Source organism: Neoarius graeffei, chromosome 7, assembly GCF_027579695.1.
Source record: "Neoarius graeffei isolate fNeoGra1 chromosome 7, fNeoGra1.pri, whole genome shotgun sequence".
Classification (NCBI taxonomy): domain Eukaryota; kingdom Metazoa; phylum Chordata; class Actinopteri; order Siluriformes; family Ariidae; genus Neoarius; species Neoarius graeffei.
In genome coordinates this window covers 80303450-80326736 of record NC_083575.1, presented here as the reverse complement: position 1 = coordinate 80326736, position 23287 = coordinate 80303450, and the positions used below count along the sequence as shown (strand labels likewise).

Genomic DNA, 23287 nt, shown 5'->3' with positions numbered 1-23287 from the left:
AATGAATGATTCTTTAGCCAGTATCTCACTGGGCTGCGACAAATTGCGACCGTCATTCGCGAGAGAGTTTCAGAAGTGTCTTGAAACATTTGCGGGGCTTCTCAGTTTCCTCGCATGAGTCGCAAAGTGTCGCTCCTTCGTCGCTGAAATTTTAAACATGTTCAAAAATATTCGTGCGACAAAATTTCTCTCAAAATAGCCGCAAATGCGTCGCTGGTGTTGTAAAGCCGTCACGAACCCTTCTCAAGTCAGTTTCTGAGAGGCAGGAAGTGCGAGTGTTTATCACTGGGCTGCGACTAGTTGGAGACACAACAATTGCGATAAAATATGCGAATGTCAATTCAGTGTGATTCCAAGTGAAATTGTCGCTAATTTGCATATTTTATCGCAATTGTTGTTTCTCCAGCTAGTCGCAGGCTGTCGCAGCCCAGTGAGATACTACCCTTTGTCTGTAGAGCTTCATATCTGAGCACCCGCATGAAAAGTAAATACCACCAGCTTCTATGACTTATTTTTCTTCACTTGGGTCTTGATGCATACCTGTACTAAGAACCCTTAATTATCCAAAAAGCCCTTAAAGAACACCCGTTTCTGAGTGTATGTTTTAACTTTGCAGTTTATTGGTAGGTGTTCAGGTTAATACCTAGATCTTGTCAAGACAAAAAGTTCAGGATAATTGGCTTGGCACTTCGTATGAGATGGGTTCTTCAAGGGGTCTTTAAGAGTTAGAGGTATTTTGGCCTCCTAATAAGGGGCGGCACGGTGGTGTAGTGGTTAGCACTGTCACCTTACAGCAAGAAGGTTCTGGGTTTGAGCCCAGTGGCCGACGAGGGCCTTTCTGTGCAGAGTTTGCATGTTTCCTCCGGGTGCTCCGGTTTCCCCCACAGTCCAAAGACATGCAGGTTAGGCTAATTGGTGGCTCTAAATTGACCGTAGGTGTGAATGTGAGTGTGAATCGTTGTTTGTCTCTATTACCCCTTTTCCACCAAATCAGTTCCAGGGCTGGTTCGGAGCCGGTGCTGGTTCACAACTCGTTCAACTTGCGAGCCAGCTGAGAACCAGTTTGCTTTTCCATAGCTCGCGGTGCTAAGCGGAGCCACGTCATTACGTCGCTGTATGCGTCAGTTACAGCGCTACATTTGCATAAACCTTGGCGCGAATATCGAAGCAAAAACAACACGGAAGAAGCAGCAGCAGCAACAACAACAATAATAATAATGGATGACTTCGCGTTTGTACAGCTGCTGCTTCTCGTCGCTTAAAAATGGCGATCTTTCGCGGTCTTGTTATTGTTGTTGGTCTTAACAACTCCGCCCCCCGCTGACGTAAGCGGTTCTTTCCTCTGGCCCAGCAGAGAGTTGGTGCTAGCCTGGAACCGTTTTTTCTGGCCCCAGAGCCAGTTCTTTGTCAGTGGAAACAGAAAACCCGGTTCCAAACTAAGCACTGGCCCCGAACCAGCCCTGGAACTGCTTTGGTGGAAAAGGGGCATATGTGTCAGCCTTGTGGTGATCTGGCGACTTGTCCGGGGTGTACCCCGCCTCTCACCTGTAGTCAGCTGGCTCCAGCTTCCCTGAGACCCTGCACAGGATAAGTGTCTACAGATGATGGATGGATGGGCCTCCCTTTAGGGTCCTACTCAGAGCCCTGTTGGATAGGGAAAAGCACTGTTTTGTATGTTTTTACATGCAACCTTTAAGAGATCCCCAGAGGAACAACTGAAAACCCCTCTAAAATGTTGAGGGTAGTATCTCACTGGGCTGCGACAGCCTGCGACTAGTTGGAGACACAATTGCGATAAAATATGCGAATTGGCGACAATTTTCACTTGGAATCACACTGAATTGATATTCGCATATTTAGATTAGATTAGATTAGATTAGATTAGATTAGATTAGATAAAACTTTATTGATCCCTTTGGGAGGGTTCCCTCAGGGAAATTAAGATTCCACCAGCATCATTACAGATAAACAGAGAAAAGAAATAGAGAAAACCTTCTAGATAAATTAAAATAAATTATTTACATATACAAATATAAAAGAATAAGATATGAGGAAGGGGGAAAGGGGGGAGAAGTGGGGTTAGGGTAAGTGTGTGTGTGGGGGGAAGCAGGAAAGATATTGCCCATTGTCCGGTATTGTTTATTGTTAGGCTAGGCTAACCGCAATTTTACCGCGATTGTTGTGTCTCCAACTAGTCGCAGGCTGTCGCAGCCCAGTGAGATACACTCGCACTTCCTGTCTCACGGAAACTGATTTGAGAAGGGTTCGTGACGGCTTTGCGACGCGTTTGCGGCTATTTTGAGAGAAATTTTGTCGCACAAACTTTTTGAACACGCTCAAAATTTCAGCAACGAAGAAGCAACACTTTGCGACTCATGCGAGGAAATTGAGAAGCCCCGCAAACGTTTCAAGACACTTCTGAAAAACTCTCGCGAATGACGTTCGCAAGCTGTCGCAGCCCAGTGACATACTGGCTTACTGTAAGGGTTTTAAGTTTAAGAGTACAGTTTTTACTCGTCCTGGATATCTTGTGACATTTTGAACACCGCTGTGACCTTTGGCTTCCAGCCGGATTCAGCAGCTGACTGACTCCGTAACACTCAGTAACTCAAGCAGAAATACGAGTTCAGTATGCTGGACGCTGTAAAAACGTGTCAGTTTTGTGACACAATAGCTTTTTTTTTTTCTTATGTCTTATTATGAGTAGCTTTCATCAGTGATGAGAAATGAAACCTGAATGGTGCTTTTTAAAGGTGCACCATATGGCTAGTGTGCGAAGCTTTCTGGTCATTTGAGGACAGTGTGTTTTAACTTGTCTGAGTGTATGGAGGAAAAGATGAACTGCTCGGAGTGAAGAAAGACTGAGAAGCCCTTCATTGATGTGAATATTTTTTTCAGCCTCCAGGGCAGGATTTCTAACGTTTATTTTTCCTCTTACTGTACCTCTTCCCCACCCCACCCCACCCCTCCACTCAGTCTTTCTTACTCACTCACTCTCCTGCTTTCTTAACTCGCTCACTGTTTCTCTGTCTCATTACCCAAGGCACGTGGCATGTGCTGCAAATCTTCCTTTCTTCTCCATTAATTGGGTTTGGTTACATTAAGGCCTTTGGCCAAAAGGCTGTCCTGCCAATAACGCATTCCATTTTCAACACTCCAGTAAAGACTGCGGGCTTTGCCTGTTTTCTCTGATGCTAATTGGTTATTTATTTAAGCATCTAATTTTATGGTTGTATCCCAAACAAGTGCATTGGTGCTGTGTGGCTTGTTGGGATGCTTTGATGGTAGCAGGGCAGTAGAATGGTGTGTTTTCACCTTTTGTTGTGTAAAGGTCATGCATTCCTGCTGATCTGAGCGGGAACACCTGGCCTGGCCCCGCTGTGTAGGCGGTGCTGGGTGTGTTCTGCCTGTGGCCTTTTAACATCCTTTGTTTGAGCGGCTGAAATCTATAGCTAGCTCGTGAAATCATCCCAACATTCAACTATCAAAAAGAAAATCTAAATGTACAGTCTGTTGTTCTTTGTGCTATTGCTTCTCTGTTATATGAAACTCTCGTTTTATTGTTATAATTTAGACATTTATTTTCAATTGTTTAATATTCTTTTTGCCGCTCCTTTTCATCATCTGTCTGCGTGGTTTTTTTTTTTTTTTCTGTTTAAAGCACTGATCAGAATGAATTAAAATTCATCTTCAGAAGTGAAATGGTGCAGGACGGAAATTAAAAAAAAAAAATCGCTTCAAATGACTTGAGTTTTGCTTCTCACTGAGGAACTCTGACCCAGGAATATCGAAGTCTTCAGAAACGAATGAATAGAACGGAAAAGAGCTGGTTGTGGTGTTTGTTCTCTAAAATGTTAGACAAACTGCTAATTATTTAACATTTAACCCATTAACGCCTGCAAAAAAACGTCTGCAAATGCCTAAGCCAGTTTTTAGAAAAGGTCCCCATCTGCCTGAGGGTTTTCTGAAATAAAAATAATTAATTGAAAACGCCTATGAAAAATTCAGTATCTCAGCCTCTGAAGCACATAAAGACATGAAATAAGTTGCATTTAAAAGATAAAATTCTCTGCTTTTATTGGATCATGCTCATTCAGCATTAACACTAACACATTTGTTAACACATAGATGAGTCTTGAAAATAATGACAAATCAACAATGCTGCGTTATGCAGCAACCGGCATTTGGGACAATGTTGCGTTATGCAACAACCGGCGCTAGGGGCAATGTTGCGTGACGCAGCATCCGGCGTCAATGGGTTAATGCCGCATCATTATTTTCTTAATGCTGCTTGAGGCACATTTGATAAATCCCACAACTTGGTTATCTAGTGTTCTAGGTATCCATTACCACTGAAATCACATGACCCTGGCAGGACTGCCGATTTTTAGTTATGATTTTTGCACGATCCTAGCGAAAACGGCGAGTGAGCTGCTTAAGCTCCAGGTTCATGTAGGTGGAATTGAGGAGAACCGCGTGCAGGCATGAAGCCCAGCTTCACTGACTGTGTTTTATTAGGCTGAGGATCCGTCTTCAACATTTCATTTCCCTGACTGAGCGAACGGTTTCGCTCCTGCTCAACTGTAGCCGTGAGCATCACAAGTCCTCATTGCATATAAATTACAGAAGTGGTAAGCGATTATCATAAGTCCTGCTTCCTCTTTTTTCCTGCATGTCGCAGAAGTGGGATAATTGAGTTGAGTATAAAATGTAGTGTGAGGAGGAAACGTTTGGAGAATTACCGCGAGAACAGTTGTACATCACTGGTTGATTAGCCCATTCGAGACACCTTTTAGCACTGTAGCAGGATTTTACACTCTCTCTCTCTCTCTCTCTCTCTCTCTCTCTGAGTTTCTGTAGGACTTCGGCCAGCTCGAGTTCCACACAATGAAATTTCTCTTAAAACCACATCTAAGGTTCTTGTGAAGCCAAGCCTGGTTATAAAACTCCAAATGGAATCTTTTTTTTTTTTTCCAGTCCATGCCACCTCTCCCCAAATGTGAATAGAAAGGCCTAAGCCTATTATTTTTCCTCACAATAAAGAGTTAAATGGCTACAGGGACTCCCAGCATGGCTGCCCTGTGCCCTGTACCTTCCCACCCAGTCTGTGTAAATGTAGCGTCCACGAGACCTGGGGCCGAGTTGCCATGACGCCATCGACTTCGGTTCCTGTGGTCACCACATCCTGGGCTGCATCAGTAAAAGTGTTTGCACAGTCCTCAATGAATGTGTCAACTCCTTCGCTTTATTAAAGACTGCAGCTTTGTGAATTGGACCGCTACGACGTACAAGGACTATATTTTGCAAGATTTATTTGATTGAACCTACTGTTCAAGGGCTATTTTAGAGAAGGTAAATATTGTGACTTTCTAGTTCCTCAGGCTGCGCGTGTCACATTAGCCTAGCGGTTGAAATGATGCACGGTGCTGGGGGTTTATTAAGAAGTTGACTAAAATGCACTTTGACAGCTGTGACTGGGCAAGTGCAGAGATCCAATATGCCATCGAATGAAATGCAAGAGCTCTTTACTCTGATTATGCTGCAAGTCAACAGTCTTATACTAGCTGGATAAGGTGTGTGTGTTGTGCTGAGAGAGAGGCTCATTTTCATGAGCATTTTAATGATGCCCCCCCCCCCCCAGCACTTCCCCATTCTCTACTTTACTACTCCGTCTTTCTTTCCTTTTTCACCCCACTGTGAGACACGGATGGGGGGCTTAAAGAAAAATCCACCCGCTTCTTATCTCCTTCCCACAGGAAAAGCCAATATGAGCTGAAAGGCGTAAAATAAAGGAAGAAGCACGCATGCTATCATTTAGGCCTCAAGTTCGGACCTGCCTCAGACTACAGGCCTCGGGTCGCATGCTATTAGTAGAGGCTGGGTCGTGGTTAGGCTTCCTATGCTAGGATAACGTTGGTTAAAGCTAATCCTCCACCTGGATTAGCCCTGACCTTTTAACCTTAGTCATAAACTGGTCTACCATGAAATATACACAACCACAGACTCTCGTTCTCATGGTTTTCTCATGTATCAAGTACACTTTCTGTAAATCCTAGTGTTTTATTTATACAGTCGGTGGTTTGGATTATGACTGAGAGAATCAGAAATGTTAACTGACAACAATTATAGTGCCGTTATTACATTTCTGTTACTAATTGCCATCCTATTGGCCTTCGTTCATCGTTTCTCCACTAATATATTTTGCCATGCTGTAGCAAGAACACTGTGCTCCTTGGGGCAATGTGGTGCCAGCCACGAGAGACTCCCACACACAAACTCCCACACCCTACAGCTTGAAACCAGACCATTTCATGAAGCAATAATGGTACCTTCCACCTCCCTCTTGGCCTCTCTTGCCAATTAGCGGGTCGAGATTGTCAACCTCTGCTCACAAATTAGGACAGACTACTCATTTGAACGCAGCCCAACCTCCAGGACCACATGGTCGTTTCGGGCTCGCCCGGCCTGCATGGGCCAGTCAGGAGCGTAATTTACTGGATGGGAACATCAACCTCAGGATTTGGGGAAATAAACACCCTGTTGGTCTTCAGTGACCGTGTGAATGCTAGGGAATTTTTTTTTTCCCCCTTTCCTGTCATTCCTCCAAAGATGAAATTTGGTCATAAGTGGTTCACTTGGGTTACATGAAACGGATAATCATTATGGTAACGTATACATCCTGACGATGTTGGGGTTGCTGTGTGGGTGTGTGTGTGTGTGCGCTGTTTAGTGTCGAGTTTGGCTTTGTGAGTCAGTCCGTGTGTGTGTGTGTGTGTGTGTGTGTGTTTTGAGGCCGCTGCTGACGTGATTAACCCTGCTTAGTTCCACCGCAGACGGCCGGAGCTCTGTAATGAACTCCCTTATTCACCGGCTAATGATTCCCTTTGATCTCCAGCCCCGAGACCTCTGCTCTGCCTCTGCCCTGTGGCGCTCCCTTCCTCCAGCTCTCCCTCCTCCCTCCTCTTTTTCTCCTTCCCATGTATTGCAGTGGAATATTTGGTGTGATTGAGAGAATGTAGGTGATAAACTATGGCATGTGAGGTCACCACTTTTTAATCTTTTAACCAGGGCATGCTGTAGATAAGAGCTAAACAGTGATCACAACAAACATGAATGTAATTTTCTTTAAATAGGAAAAAGAAACAAAAGGATTTGTTTAATTTCATTGAGTAATGTTTTAACGTTCGGAAATGAGCCGATTAAAGATTTTTTTTTTTTCCTCTTTCCCCCTGGAAATACCGTGACATGGTACGATTGTTACTACGTGGTGATATTTATTCCTTCCAAAAAAATAGTAATTGAAGCCAATTAAGGAGTGCTCACTAGAATTTGCTTTTCTTATTTTCTTAATGTTTTTCATGTTGCTTACCAAAATCGCATCACATGAGGATCATCTATTATACCCTGTCCACACTAGGGATTTTGTACCGATACAAAACTACTTTCGTACCGCAACACCTGTCCACACTAGCAACTATACCGGTACTGTAGCGGTATAACTGTATCGGTACGAAACCCATAAATGTATGGGTTTCGTACCGGTACAGTATCGGTACTGTAGCGCTTCGCTGTAGTGTGGACAGATGAAGCGGCTCTGTATCGATACAAATATAATGCGCATGCGCAAAGTCACACACCTCAATCGATGTCTTCGCTGAATAAAATAGTGAAGAATGGAGATTCGTTTGTTTCTTTCTCGACTGCCTCGCACGTTTTATACGATTCGACTGAATAAATGACCACCAGAAATACAGACTGTACATTGACAACAAAAAGCACACACACGCTGTTTCATCCGTATGGAAGCCGAGAGAGGCCCTTCATATAATCCTTTTTTTTTTTTTTTTTTTTTTATTTACCTTGTTATCCCGAGATAACGACATAATTAATTCAGGATCTCGAGAAAACAACACCACTAATTCGAGATCTCGAGAAAACAAAACCGTTATTCTGTGATCTCGAGAAAACAAAATTATTTCATGATCTCGAGTAAACAGCTGAGAAATGGTTCATTCAGGTGCGCCAAGAGACTTGTGATATGCTGACTTTGGGGCTATTTCTCATTCTGTATAGACGCAACTTTGGTCATTAGAATGTCTGGAATAATCGATCACCTAATAAGGCAATATTTTGATCAGGGGTTGACACAGGGAGAGATTGCATTAAGTCTTTTAATAAAGGATAATTTCAAAATTAGTCCGCGGCACGTCCGCAGAAGACTGGCCCGGCTTCGTCTCTCCCGACGGAGATACAGTGATCCAGCTGAGATCATGAAATAATTGTTTTGTTTTCTCGAGATCACGGAATAATTGTTTTGTTTTTTCTCGAGCTCTCGAAATAACGAATGCCATATATTCTCGGAAGGAAGTTACTCGGTAACCACGGAAACATTTTGCGCACACGCATTTCAACTACCGTGAAAGAAAACCGCAAACATTTCTCGCTAGTGTGGACAGACGCACTAAACTGTACCGGTATACTTTGTATCGATACAGTTATACCACTTTCGTACCAGTATAAGTGTGAATACAGCATAACTGACTGACTGAAAAGCGATGCGACAGTCCAATGTATTTGTTGCGCTAATGTTTTTTTTATAAAGTGTTTGAATTCTAATATGTCCCCTCCTGTGTGTCTGTTCTGCAGTCAAATAAGGTTCCTGTGGTGCAGCCATCCCACGCAGTTCACCCCCTCACACCTCTGATCACCTATAGCGATGAGCACTTTGCCCCTGGCCCTCACTCCGCGCACCACCCGCAGGACTCCAAAGGTACGTACAAACACACACTCCTACCTTAAAATAATAAGTTTGGTAAAGACGCACCCTAGAACAGCAGTTAGTAGGGTTCAACCTTGTCCTCCTTCCGCTCAGCAGTTTGGAGCAGCTGGAAGAACCGGGTCTGTGGGGGTGGCAGGGGGTCTGGCAAACAACTGCACACAAGCTCAACTCCATATGTGCTCCTTCCGGCAGACGCTCATCTCAACAGCAACTCAATATGAGGGAGGAAAAAGATAGGGAGGATGTGGTGATGTCGTGGCAGTCTAGTGAGCTATAAATATCCTCAATTGAGTCCCACACCATGTGAAAACATATTCTCACACGCACTTTGCCTGATTTCTCAGCATCAGTGAGCCATTCATTGTGCCTTTCTAACGAATCCAATGCAAAGATACAGTTAATACTGAGAACCCAGAACTGTCCGTACCATGATCAGGTACACCACTGTTCGTTTCTCCAATCGTATAATGATGAGCCTGAATGTAGGAGTTCTCTGGAGGTTGCGGAGAACGCAACACGGGTGTTAAGGTTAAACATCAACAATGGTATCTTTCATCAATGGAATTGAATGAATTTATCCTTTACTCTTATTCTTAAAGCAGCCAAACAGAATTTTACAGATGTTTACCGACCCTGATAAAGATTGCCACGTGGGCTGAAAGAAAATCGTTTACAGTTAGGCTAGGTCAAATCCCAGACCCTGCTATGCTAAATGGTAAGCCATTGTATCCATTATTATCTGTAACCGCTTATCCTGTGCAGGGTCGCGGGCAAGCTGGAGTAGGGATGTTAACCGATGACCGTTTGACCGATGGTTGACCGAATCAATGTCAACCGGTTAATTTTTTTTTTGGTTGTCGGTTAAAAAAAAATCAATCGTTTTGAAGCTGCCGATTTTGGAGCGGAGAACCTGGAATTCTGTGTTGTAAACGCTTGGGGCATGCCATGCGGTGTAAGGACGACAGCTGACAAATCAGAAACACCCATTCAGTCATGTCCCGCCCTCCCGCCCCAGTTGAAGACAGCTGCCACTCGGCGAAAGAAAAATGTAGACACAGGCTTTTTAGCTTACAAATTACTATTGTGGTTTTTTTTTTTTTGTTTGTTTGTTTTTTAAATTATTATTAGAAGGCACATCAAGTTTAGTCCTGCCTTGGCCAGTGCATTCTGAAAGTATGTTTCGGTCTGTAGCCAACAATGCATGTTACTGCAGATCATATCTCTCCACACAAACTAAAGGTGCAGATGCCGACTTTTGGAGGGAAGGGGAGAGAGTGAAATGACAACGGTGTCTGGAGGGGGAGTGACAAACGCAGCTTTTATGTCTGTGAGCCAAGTCGGTGACGGCTTCAGAGCAACTTCAATACCATGCAGTAATGGCGTGTTGATATTGGTAACGGCGTTATAACGATTGTAGCTAATTAATTAGATTACCCGGCGTTATAACAGCCTTTATTTTAACGCCGTTATTCCCATCACTGAATGTTATGTACTACTTCTAGCACTTGACTTTATTTTCAACGCCATCATGGCCAACTGAAACTGTCTCTCAGCTGGAGCCATTTGTCCTCCGCTCCAATACAAACCCCTCAACATCAGTGCCGCGTTTGACTAAATGTTTCGCTCTGTAGAAAAGGTAATGTGAGTGGAGGGCAGCGACTGGGACTGAATGTGCGGATGCTCACGGTTAGATTTAGAATAGATTCTAATAATTCCAATTCTAGAATTTTAAACAGGGATGCAAACGGCGTGCCTTTTGGCGGATGCCGCCTTTTTCACGGCTGAATCGTGCAGATCCGATTTTTTTTTTTTTTTTGGGGGGGGGGCGTTGGAGTGTCTGAATAATTTCATCAGAGTAAATTCTGTATTAAAATTACTAAATAAGCAAATGCCGTTACACTCCATGCAACATAAGAAGTATGAGAAGAAAACAGTAAATCAGAAAGCTGCGCACATTTGCGCAGCTTCCACGCAAACGTGCGCAGCTTTCTAATTTACTGTTTTTTTTTGTTTTTGTTTTTTTTCTCATACTTGTACTTCCTGTGTTTCATGGACTGTAACAGCATTTGCTTATTTAGTCATTTTAATACAGAATTTACTCTGATGAAATTATTCAGACACTCCAACGCCCCCCCCGAAAAAAAAAAATCGGATCTGCACGATTCAGCCGTGAAAAAGGCGGCATCCGCCAAAAGGCCCGCCATTTGCATCCCTGTTTAAACTCATAGGTTAACCGACTTTAACCGGCTAATGAGGCCTGGTGGTCGGTCAAGATTTTTTTTAGTTTTCGCCATCCCTAAGCTGGAGCCTATTCCAGCTGGCTAAGGGCGAGAGGCAGGGTACACCCTGGACAAGTCGCCAGATCATCGCAGGGCTGACACTCAGAGACACAAACAACCATTCACACTCGCATTCACACCTACGGTCAATTTAGAGCCACCAGTTAACCTAACCTGCATGTCTTTAGACTGTGGGGGAAACCGGAGCACCCGGGGAGAACATGCAAACTCCGCATAGAAAGGCCCCTGTTGGCCACTGGGCTCGAACCCAGAACCTTCTTGCTGTGAGGCGACAGTGCTAACCACTGTATGAAGTAGCAAATTATGACACTCGAATTAATCATATTATTTAGTGTAGTACAGTAGTAGTATTTGGTCTGAGACAGTGTAGGTGGGGTGTTTTTAATAATTTTAATGAGTCAACAGCCCCTTTAACACCCTGTTATTAATGTGTACTGGGTGATTAGGACAGCTCTGAGTACATCTGTTCACACCTGGCATTTACCTTCACGTTCCTCTTGAGTGATCAGACCTCAGTTCCCTGCTCTATATGCAAATAAACATGTACATAATTTCTGTTTGTGAAGACCAAATGCTTTGTTTTTCTTCACCGGCAGGAGGAAGCAACGTACGTCCCGTGTATTTTAGCAGATTTCATGTGTAGTTGGTATCATGTGTCCAGCAGATGAAAATATCAATGGCGAAAAGATCTGGTGGGAAATATGCCAAATAAATAGCATGTTAAATAGCCTAGTATTGTGTGACCTATAACACATGTTGCCAATACAGTTAAACTGATATTATTATGCAAAATGTCATTGTACATTATTTACCTCTGCTGTTATGATGATTTGGTCATGTGACTAAGCATCGCACAAGTTCTAAAGCTGTGAACACTCCTAGTAACAGCCCTGCGCTTTGGCTCGACTCTGCGCATTAGCACGGCTCCGAAATGTCAAAGCAGACGTCCTTCGGCCAGGGGTGTGTCAGCCAGAAAGCAAAGCGTTCATTCATGCTGATTTACATTTATTAAAATGCATTTGTTAGATCATAGTGTTTGGTTTTTATTGCTGTTTAAATGTAGACTATTAAATGGCTATTAAAGTCCTACGTCCAGTAGTCATTCTATATGGCTGTAATTCTGGAATATTAACAGCCATACTGGCCATCAAAAAAAAAAAAAAAAGTGTAACGGAAACTCTGGTGTCTCGTCTGCCGGAAATTACTGCATTTAAATGAAGCATTTAAAGTATTTAACCTTTTGTTATGCTTTAATATGACCGTGTTGTCGTGGGGAATGAGGATGTACTTTGGTTTACACAGCGGATGTCCAGTTAAGGAGGCAGTCCTTCAGTGTTCGTCCACACTGCTAAATTTAAAAAAAAAAAAAAAGGCCGTATGCAGCCCAGACCACCTCCAAGTACAGGCTGACTGATCAGATCCCAGTGCACATTCAGGATGCATTGGATCCCCTTCATACCTGTACTTGGAGCTATCCATTTCACCCAGGACGCAGGTTAATACCAGGTGTGAAGGCGGCCAAAGATTTGTGATTTTCTCTCTCCTGAAGACTTTCCCATGGTAGAAAACTTACTGACTGCTACAAGTATAAAGCACTGATACTGGAGACCTTTTCCACAAATGTTAAATAATTGTCTCTTTATTTAAAAAAAAAAAAAAGTCACTATATCAACAGTTTTGCTTTTTCTAAATAACACAGTTTCAAAATGCATTCATCATCAAACTCTGATTATATGGCGCACTTGCCATACAAGCCTTTTTGCTAATCATAATTCTTCTTCTGGCTGCTCCCGATTAGGGGTCGCCACAACGGATCTTTCGTCTCCATCGCTCCCCGTCTTCCGCATCCTTCTCTACCACACCTGCCACTTTCATGTCCTCTCTCACCACATCCATGTATCTCCTCTTTGGCCTTCGGCGTTTTCGTGGGCCTGGCAGCTCCGTCCTCAACATGCTCTGCATCTCTTCTCAGGATGTGCCCATACCATCTCGGTCTCCTCTCTCTTAGCTTAATTCCCAAGCTCTCTACATGTGCTCGTTCCTTATCCTGTCCAACCTTAACATCCTCAACTCCGCCACATCCAACTTTGCCTCCTGTCTCTTCATTAAGGGTACGGGCTCCCATCCATACATCACAGCTGGGCTCACTGTAATTAAGAATACAACTTCAGCAACGATGACGAGCTTAATAATTCAGTGACAAACTTGATAACTCCGCCCAGTCTGTTATAGGATCTTAATAACGCCTTATTAAAGCACCCCAGCAATCTATTACCCTGTCCACACTAGGGATTTTGTACCGATACGAAACTGCTTTCGTACCCCAACACCTGTCCACACTAGCAACTGTACCGGTACTGTAGCGGTATAACTGTATCAGTACGAAACCCACAAATGTATGGGTTTCGTACCGGTACTGTAGCGCTTCGCTGTAGTGTGGACAGATGAAGCGGCTCTGTATCGATACAAATATAATGCGCATGCGCAAAGTCACACACCTCAATCGATGTCTTCGCTGAATAAAATAGTGAAGAACGGAGATTCGTTTTCTTTGTTTCTTTCTCAACTGCCTCGCGCGTTTTATACGATTCGACTGAATAAATGACCACCAGGAATACAGACTGTACACTGACAACAAAAAGCGCACACACGCTGTTTCATCCGCCATATATTCTCGGAAGGAAGTTACTCGGTAACCACGAAAACATTTCGCGCACGCACATTTCAACTACCGTGAAAGAAAACCGCAAACATTTCTCGCTAGTGTGGACAGATGCACTAAACTGTACCGGTATACTTTGTATCGATACAGTTATACCACTATCGTACCGGTGTATATGTGAACACAGCATATATGGTTAATGTCCCAAATCGCACCCTACTATTCTATATAGTAAGCATGAAGTGAAGTAACAACTTGTACATAGTTTGTGGTACAGCTTGTAATTATTATAATTTTCTTTTTTTTTTTTTAAATAAATGAGTAATTGACTTGTGACAATTCACTGACTGCATTTAATGAATTAGTAGCCTGCACTACTACCTCAGCCCTTACGGCCCAGTTTGGTACACTTTGTTTCCTGGCAAAAAGGGGAACCAAATTCAGTACAATTACGTAGTTACAGTTTGGTCCATTTTAGCAATGGAAATGATGACAATATTGTACGATCATAGATTTGTTACCATAACACCCAATACGACACTGTAACCAGGTGGAAAAGTTCTGTTAGAGCTGAAGCGCTTTCTTTCCTTTTCCTGGAGGTGGAAGAACCTGAACATGTTCTGGATTTGAGTTTGGTGTTGATTTTTGAAGTCCTGTGTGTGGGTACGTTTGTGTGAATTTTTTTTTTTTTTTTTTTTTTTTTTTGCTTGGACACTCGGTAACAGATTCCTTTACTTTGGGCTCCATGCCGACTCTTGACCTTGGTGTTTGGGAGGAACAGTCCTGCGTGTTGTGAATCAGATCAGTCGGAACTATTGCATTTTAAATTCTCTTCAGTATTACAAAGTGCCTAAAATTGCATACTTGTGTCCTGTCCTAGACTTCGAAGATGATGGTGAAACAAACTGAAAAATAGAGAAGTGCAGGACTGTTTTTAAAAACTTTTTTTTTTTTTCACCACTAACCTGTCCCATCATGCACCACTTAACATACAGGATGGGGCTTGTCTTTGGTGGCACATCTGCCTACCAGTGTTTACTGTATTTATAAAAACATGACCGGGCATGCTGTTTGTTATAGGAAAGCTGTGTGTGTCAGCATAGACCTCTGCTAAAATGAAATGTTAAAACTAAGGATGCTATAACCCTTCTCTCTGTGTCTACAGGAATGCCTAGGCATCATCCTGGTCCAGATATTCCTAACTTCTACTCGCTGTCCCCTGGAGGAGTCGGACAGGTCACCCCACCACTGGGCTGGTGAGTGTGTGCATATATACGTACACACACACCCTCATCACGCAGCCTAAATCAGCAAATGGCATCAAGATGGTGTGTGTACTGCTGTTCCCATCTTGAGCTCTCTCCTCCTGACTCAATCTTGGCCATGCGCCTCCCTCCTTGGCTCATCCAGGCCGCATGCAGCTGCTCCTTGGTTCGTCCTGGCTCCTGTGAGCTGAGCGTGAGAATCATACGAGACAGGAGGAGAAAACAACTCGCTTGAGCGAGGGCTGAGCTCTCTGCGTGTAAACACACTGAAACCGGATCAGACCACAGGCAGGCGCTGAGGTCAGCCGTCCCCACTGCAGATCAAATAGGAAAGTAACTGGAGACGATGTGGAAGACTGGAAACCAAATGGACAGCATGTCAGATTAACTTCATGCTTAAAATTTAATTAGTGTTTGTGATCAATAACCAAAATACTGCCACGGAATGCAGGATACATCAATCCAAGAATGACGTGCTTGGTAAAGGACACAAAAGAACGACGAAAAGGACTGACGAATAAAGATTTGGTATTGATTACTTGTTAAGTACCAGAGGTTCCTGTTGTATGTTGTTTGCTCAATATTGGCATCAATAGAAAGTAATGATGCTTGTAGTACTTGCTGATTGGTTGCACATGCTAGATAATGAGTCAAATAAGATTTTTTTATTATTTTTTTTTCTCCCGTTGTTTATTGTAAATTGGTCCACAAAAGTATTCCCCCCCACCTTTCCGTACCAGTCTGCACAACAGACACCTCTAACCCTGGGACTTGATCAGCTCACGGATTGGAAAATGTCTTCCTGCTCCTGTTATTAGTTGAGCTAGCTAATGGTTAAATGTGACATAACATAGCATTATCTTGCAACGGTGAAAGAGATTAATGTCGAACAAATTATGCTCATTGATTCGCTGCACTACTCCTCTCTGCCATGCCTTTTTTTTTTAGTGCTGTCAAGCGATTAAAATATTTAATCGCGATTAATGTCGCGACTGTCATAGTTAACTCGCGATTAATCGCAATTTAATCGCACATTTTTGTCACATGAAAAACCATGTAATTCTCTCATCAGTATAAAAAAGTGAATGGGCTTGCTCACCGTTCGAACTACGGGGGTACTCGGGGGATCCGAGATCCCCTGAAACAGACATGAGATCCCTTGAAAACATGATTTGGGAAATGTTGGGGGGTCTCTAAAATATTGGCAAAATGATGTTTATTGACATAGCAATCGTGTGTAACGGGAAGCATTTGCATATCCGAAGTGAGCGCGCGATGGAGATCCGCGCTCTGAGACAAGCGCAAGCACCCCCCCCCAAGGGAAAAAAAGGGACCCCCTGAAAATATCGGCATAGTTCGAACACTGGTTGTACCAACGTGTTTTTTTTTTTTATTGCAGAGCATAACACGTCTTGTCACAGCCACTGCAAAGTGGGGCTGGAGCCGCCGATGGGAAAATGAAACCTAAGCCGAGCACCGTGGCTCTTCAGGGGAGGGCAGAGGACTCTGGCTGTGCGGGGCGTGGCATTACAGTCTAGCTGCTATCGTTTTTCTAAGCAAAGTCTCTGTTCCAAGTTCCTGGCAGTTTCAAAAGCTTATGAAAAACCTACATCATGTCACAGAGCGTTAATCTCGCGATAAAATTATCGCCGTTAAAATTGAGTCAAGTTAACGCGTTAATAACGTGACATTTTTGACAGCACTACTTTTTTTGTTTGTTTGTTTTGTTACGTTACACACTTTCACTCTCCTTTATGGTTCGGTTCTGTTTTCAGGTTCCCACATCACATGGTTCCAGGACCTCCTGGACCTCATGCCACGGGAATCCCCCACCCTGCCATCGTCAACCCACAAGTCAAACACGAGCCTCCACACGAGACAGACCTGATGCACATGTGAGTGGTCCCTCCTCATCATCCTTCTGCTTCTGAACCCTGAATACCTTTAATGACGAAAATTAGGAAAACCTTTTGCTTCCAGTTTACTTCATTATCCTGGGGGATGTTTTTAACCTGAACTAGTTACGTTAAATAAAAATGAGTAGGTGCTCAAGAGTGGCGCCAACGTGACCAAATTTATAAAGGAGCCATTTCATTTCAGTTGTTGAAGAATCAAGTCATGAAACGATTAGGAGGAACAGCCAACTGGAGAAAAAAAATAATGATCCAAGCATTTTTCCTACGTTGGACTAAACAATAGTGTAAAACACACCACATGCTGTGATTGTCCCTGGCGCTGAATCGTGTAGTCACTCTTACTGTCATCACTATGACTGATCCGTTTTTGTGGAAAATAAACCAAGGCCAGAAACCAAGTTGGAAGGTGCTTATAGATCGAACTAGGCATATTAAATTTAAAAAAAAAATGCAGATGGTTTTGAGAGCAGAAAGTAGTAAATCTAACCAGCATTAGTTCAATGCTGAAAACAGCACTAGACCAGATTTATTTAACTGTTAAGTTTTCCTGTATTCACTTTTTTATATCCTGCTGCACCAATTGGGACCGTTTTGCTTTGTCAGCCAGAGAAAGAAAAACACCGTGTCTGGAAGTATGAAAGCATAATGGAGAACACGCAGTATACTTGCATTAAGTGTCCACCCTGAATACACACGGTGTCCCATGGTACTTAATTCTCTACGTTGGCATCCGCTGTATCTGTATCTCAAGGAAAGGCGATGGTTGCTGCTGCATTGCTGACAATTATGCTCCCAGAAAAAAAAAAAAGGGCACCCTGGGGCAGGGCTGTAGCCAGCATTTTAAAATCACAGAGGTCCGTGATTTATGGAATCAATTTTGTGCCAAAATGTTCATATAATACTTTTGAAATATCAAACAAAAACGATAAATCAAAATTAAAAAAGTCAATTTTTTTTTTTTTTAGACTGGCAAACAAATTATTCGTGTAATCGTGCAAAAATATCAGTCTGTTACTCTTCAGAAACCTTTTATTTTTGTTCCGCGTCTTTCTCAGTTTTGTTTGACGTAATTTATTTTGGTTGCGATTCCAGCTTTCTCGTTTGCGCTCCCTGACTTTTTGCTTGCAGTTTTGGCACAAACTTCACGTGTGGGCGGGCTGTCCAGGAATGCATTCCCATTGGCTAACTTGTGTTTGACTGACAGCTACGCTCAGCGATTCCTCCGGAAGCTGTTGCGGCCATTTCGTATTCGGATTCTGGTGGACTGTTTGACGAGTGACCGATCCGTTGACGGTAAACAAGGATCGAGTGGACTTCAGTGGCGACTATGATATTGAATTAATTCAACAAAGTGTAAGTACGGGACAAATGTGTTGCAGTAGTGCACATTATGCAGGTGTGTTTAATGTTAGCAAGACAGCTATTATATTGGGTAGTGGAGCTAAGTCTAACATTTGACTTGCCACGAAACACCTGCATAATGTGTACTACTGCAACACATACAACATATTTGTCCCGTACTTACACTTTGTTGAATTAATTCAATTTCATAGTCGCCACTGAAGTCCACTCGATCCTTGTTTACCGTCAATGGATCGGTCACTCGTCAAACAGTCCGCCAAAATCCGAGTAGGGAATGGCTGAGCGTAGCTGTCAGTCAAACACAAGTTACCCAATGGGAATGCATTCCTGGCCAGCCCGCCCACACGTGAAGTTTGTGCCAAAACTGCAAGCAAAAAGTCAGGGAGTGCAAACGAGAAAGCTGGAATCGCAACCAAAATAAATTACGTCAAACAAAACTGAGAAAGACGCGGAACAAAAATAAAAGGTTTCTGAAGAGTAATAGACTGATATTTTGCACGATTACACGAATAATTTGTTTGCCAGTCTAAAAAAAATTGACTTTTTTTTTTATTTTGATTTATCGTTTTTGTTTGATATTTCAAAAGTATTGTATGAACATTTTGGCACAAAATTGATTCCATACGTGATGCGTGCGCAAAGCGTGTGCCGAAAAAATTTCCACATATTTAAATGAGAGGGGTGAATTACACGTCACACGAGATCTATTCCTGAAATTACTTTTAATGGCATTTGAACTGAGTATCATCAGTTTTGGAAAAAAAAAAATCATGTATGTGGCAAGAGTAAGAATAATTTAAGCTTGTTTAATGGTTTGATCTGGCCCAAGCAATGAGGACAAAAGATACCCTAACCATGTAGCCTGTGGAACTAAGATACATTAACAATCTGGCATCCGTTACACCTACACAAAAAAAAAAATTCTGGGAAAAAAATCAGTATATTTTATATCACCATGTTTGAATAAAGAGTAGGGGTAACTTTAAACTTGTTGAACAGTTTGCCTTATCAACTGTGTGCGTGTGCTTCATGAAAGTGCACTGATGGTTGCCATGAATAAAACGTGTCTACTGCACTGCGTTCCTCCCCCGAGTCGCGCACTCATTTGTTTTTGTGTTCTTGGTCTCAGAGCTGCGTGCACGAAACGGACACAGAAGACAGAATCAACGTTTAACATAATTAACAATGCACTTTTTACGGAGACATTTTAATGTTATTCTTTATATATATATATATATATTTTTAATCCAGTTGAATATTTAGTGTACAAATGTATTTTCAGCTCTTAAAAATGACCGAGGTCCGGACCTCGGTGGCCTCATACCGTAGCTAGATACAGCCATGCCCTGGGGTACTCTGGACACTGCAGTTTTCCTGATATCTATTTAAAATGATCGTTTTCAATTAAATAAAATGCAAACTCTAACATAAATCTGATTTGGAAGCATCTTGTTTTGTGTTAAAATTTGTATAAGTTTTACAGTCTTCAAAATGGTAAAATATTAAGTTGGAGCAACGTTTTAACATTTTCCTTTACTTCAGGGTTAAATTAATTTGTAGACATTTGAATGTGTTGCTGAAGTCTATGCATTCAGCAAAATACTACTATTTTGCTTGGAGTTTGTTAGCAAAGCTATACATCTTGATGCATAATGTGCATCAAGCTTGAAAAGGAACACATGTATATGTATGTTTGTCCTAGAGAGGGCTCAACTGCTCCTATTAACAGCAGATCAAGACCTGCTTGTAGAACCACAGCCTCTAATTAACCTCGATTAGCTGTGGATAAGCAGCAGTGATTAGACTTTTGTTCTCCATTTGGCCCCAGGTAGCAGATCCAGGTTTGAGATAGACGCGTGCAGTTAAAAGACTTTTTTTGGAGAGGGGAAGACTCTCTTCCTCCATTGGCAAAGAGGAGCGAGGCGCAGGGTTTGGTTGCCATTACTGGTGAAGTAATCTCTCTGCATGAAAGCACCCAACTGGACGTGATTAAAGGCGTTCTGCTAGTGAGTCGTGCAGCTCTGCTTTGGATGACCAAAGTGATCGCTTGCTATTCTCACACTAGCTGTCGTCTCCGTGGCGGTAGCCCTTATGACGCCTCTGCCTCTCGCAAAACATTCCCGGGTGTTTTTTCTTTATCGATTCCAAACTTTGTATAAAAAAATTTATTTTTGCGATCACTTCTTGTAGGAAGACTCAGCACGAGCAGCGAAAGGAGCAGGAGCCCAAGAGGCCTCACATCAAGAAGCCACTCAACGCCTTCATGCTTTATATGAAGGAGATGCGTGCCAACGTGGTGGCAGAGTGTACGCTGAAGGAGAGTGCCGCCATCAACCAGATTCTAGGCAGAAGGGTATGCATCGAAACGAAAGGTCCACCATGTACGCCCTTCATCACTAGCAGTCTGTTTCGTTTTATTTAACAGATATTTGGATACAAGAGGATACACTTGGTGAAATTTTGTCTCTTCTTGTGCGGGGGTTGGCACGGTCAGGCTATCCAGTGCTAAGGTTTGCCAGGACATGTTCCTCTTTTTGGAAAAAGAGGAACCGCTGAGCATGTTTAATGCCTTAACCAAAGCCTGAGTGGTTTGAGGCAGCCAGCCACAGCAAAGCACCATTCTGCGGTTGTGTGGGGTAATTGCCCGCTGACATAGTTTGAAGTAAAGCGCCGCTAAATTGGAACCAGTGTTTTGATATGAAATCAAAGTTTTTTTTTTCCGCCCCCTTTTTCCCTCGCTGTGCAAGTTAATCTCTTCATCGTGTTCCCCCTTGCCACCCCACCCCCATCCCCCTCCAAAATACAAATCATTTGGCAAAGGATTTTGTGGCGAAACACTAGCATGCATTTCTTTGCTGGGAACTTGAAAGCGCACAAGTAATGGACTGACTGATTTTCTTTCTCTAATCTTCCCTTTGCACCCAACAGTGGCACGCTTTATCTCGGGAAGAGCAAGCAAAGTATTATGAATTAGCCCGCAAGGAACGGCAGCTCCACATGCAGTTATACCCAGGCTGGTCTGCTAGAGACAATTATGTAAGTATCCATACATGCTGGGAAATGTGGTGTGTGCTTGTGTTTTGAGCTTATGTTGGTGTGTGTGTGTTTCCAGAGTAGATGGGCATCCGTTACTGAGCCAGTCTGACTTGTACAAGCCCTTAAAAAGGCAATGTTTGTTTGGTTTGATTTGATGGATTTGGTTACGCCATTGGATTTTGGTCTAATCATCTGTAAATCACAATAGCCTTTCTAAATCTTTTTTTTTTTTTTCAAATAATTTAATTTCATGTGAAATCTAGCAAAAGTCAACATTTTACAGCTTTGTGCTCAGACCATTTTATACTGCCTTCACCAATTATGTCTTGTGTGGTTTTTTTTTTTTTTTTGTTAGTTTCTTTTAAAAACTTCCTTTGGGATACAACCATCATCATTAAGGGCTTTGTAGGAACGTTCTGTTCGTACAATCAATTCATCTGTATTTTTCTGGAACTGCTTATTTGAGGCTTTATATCATAATTCGATTTTCTTGTTGTTGATACCAATGCACCTTTACAAAATACTTAGTCGCTGATCTCACAGATGTGACCTGCTTTAGAAAGTACGGACAATGCAGCAGATACAACCTTAAAGTGCTGAATGATACAAATGGTGCACAGAGCAGTGAATAGTTAGCCTGGCTAACGCGACTTCAAAGCTCTCCGAGCATTTGGTCTGGCCAAGCTATTAAGCCAAACCGTTTCCCAGAGCCCGTGGTTGACCCGCCTCCCTGAAATGCCTCAGTTTGCTACTGGTCGAAGCCAGAAAAGGCTGTGACGAAGCTTAAACCAATCACATCACTCTTTCCTCTGACGTATGTGACGCGACGGAAACTGCTTGAGTAACAGGAAGAAGATAAATACCTCCAGGGCTGCTCTTTGCTCCGTTTTCAATGAGAACTTCCCGTTGAATGCTTTCAATACAGCATCTACCGCTGTGTCAAAGGCTTGCCGCTGCTCCATGTTCGTGATGTGAATGAAGCGCTTCCGGCATAGATTCTGTAAACAATCTATGGCTTCCGGTCGCAGTTCTACTACGTCACTGCCTTGAACACGCCTCTACCCAGGGCCATTGGAGATGCTCAAAGTTGATTGGTTCCCGATTTTTCAGGGGCTTGGAAATGCTGTAGATAGCCTGCCTGGCCAGACTAAGCTCGGAACAGGCCCTCGTGTTGCGTCACGCTTAGGATGGGCGGGCCCAGGCTAGTGAATAGTGTAGTATTGAGTGCGAGAGAATATTTACTGTAATAAATAAATAAATTTCCTAATAACATCCTATAGTGTTATTCCTCTTGTACCAAAAGCAGTCTGCCAGTGATGATGATTTTCTGAATTGAACATCATGTTGAGCTGCTTGTCCATTTCTAGTCACATTTAATGTCGTGGAGCATCTGCGAGAGAAGTTCCTGTTATCACTTGCATTATAGCAGCTATAAACGGTCTTTCTCTCCTCTGTAATTTTTTTTTTTTTTTTTTTACCCCAAGAAATTTGGCTTATTTTACTTAGAAACCCACAAACTTCCGACTCTTTTGTCCTGAAAAATTTCATGCGGTAGGAAACCTACAGGCTGTCACAAAGTACTAACATTGGAGACTCCTTAAATAAATCTTTACAGAAAAAGAGTCACCATATCAGTGACTAGGTTTTTGTTTGTTAAACAGCAGCACATTGTTTTTAAAAATGTTTCTTTGTGAATTGGTCATTACTATAGCAGCAATAACATTTTGTAATGAGAATTTTAAACCTGTGATTTGAATTGTAGCTGGCACTGCAGTCAGAGCAGCGAAAGGAAATTATTTAACACATTCCAACCAATTAGGTTTTATGCAGCAACCCAAAATCAGTAAGAACGACTACTTTATCACACGTACACTTAAGCACAGTGAAATTCCTCTCTGCATTTAACGCATCTAAAGCAGTTAGCAATGAGCACACGCACATACCTAGAGCAGTGGGAACAGCGCCTG

At 42.7% G+C, this 23287-nt stretch overlaps 1 protein-coding gene across 3 annotated transcripts in view; it reads left to right on the top strand.

Annotated features, from left to right (window-relative positions):
- Window positions 1–23287, top strand: part of lef1 (lymphoid enhancer-binding factor 1) — a 66534-nt gene that overhangs the window by 21729 nt on the left and 21518 nt on the right. For all 3 annotated transcript variants that reach the window (XM_060926479.1, XM_060926477.1, XM_060926478.1), the window contains exons 4-8: window positions 8647–8770; window positions 14907–14997; window positions 16782–16901; window positions 20475–20637; window positions 21213–21320. In XM_060926479.1, coding sequence (XP_060782462.1) covers window positions 8647–8770; window positions 14907–14997; window positions 16782–16901; window positions 20475–20637; window positions 21213–21320 — 606 coding nt within the window. The remainder of the gene's footprint in view (window positions 1–8646; window positions 8771–14906; window positions 14998–16781; window positions 16902–20474; window positions 20638–21212; window positions 21321–23287) is intronic.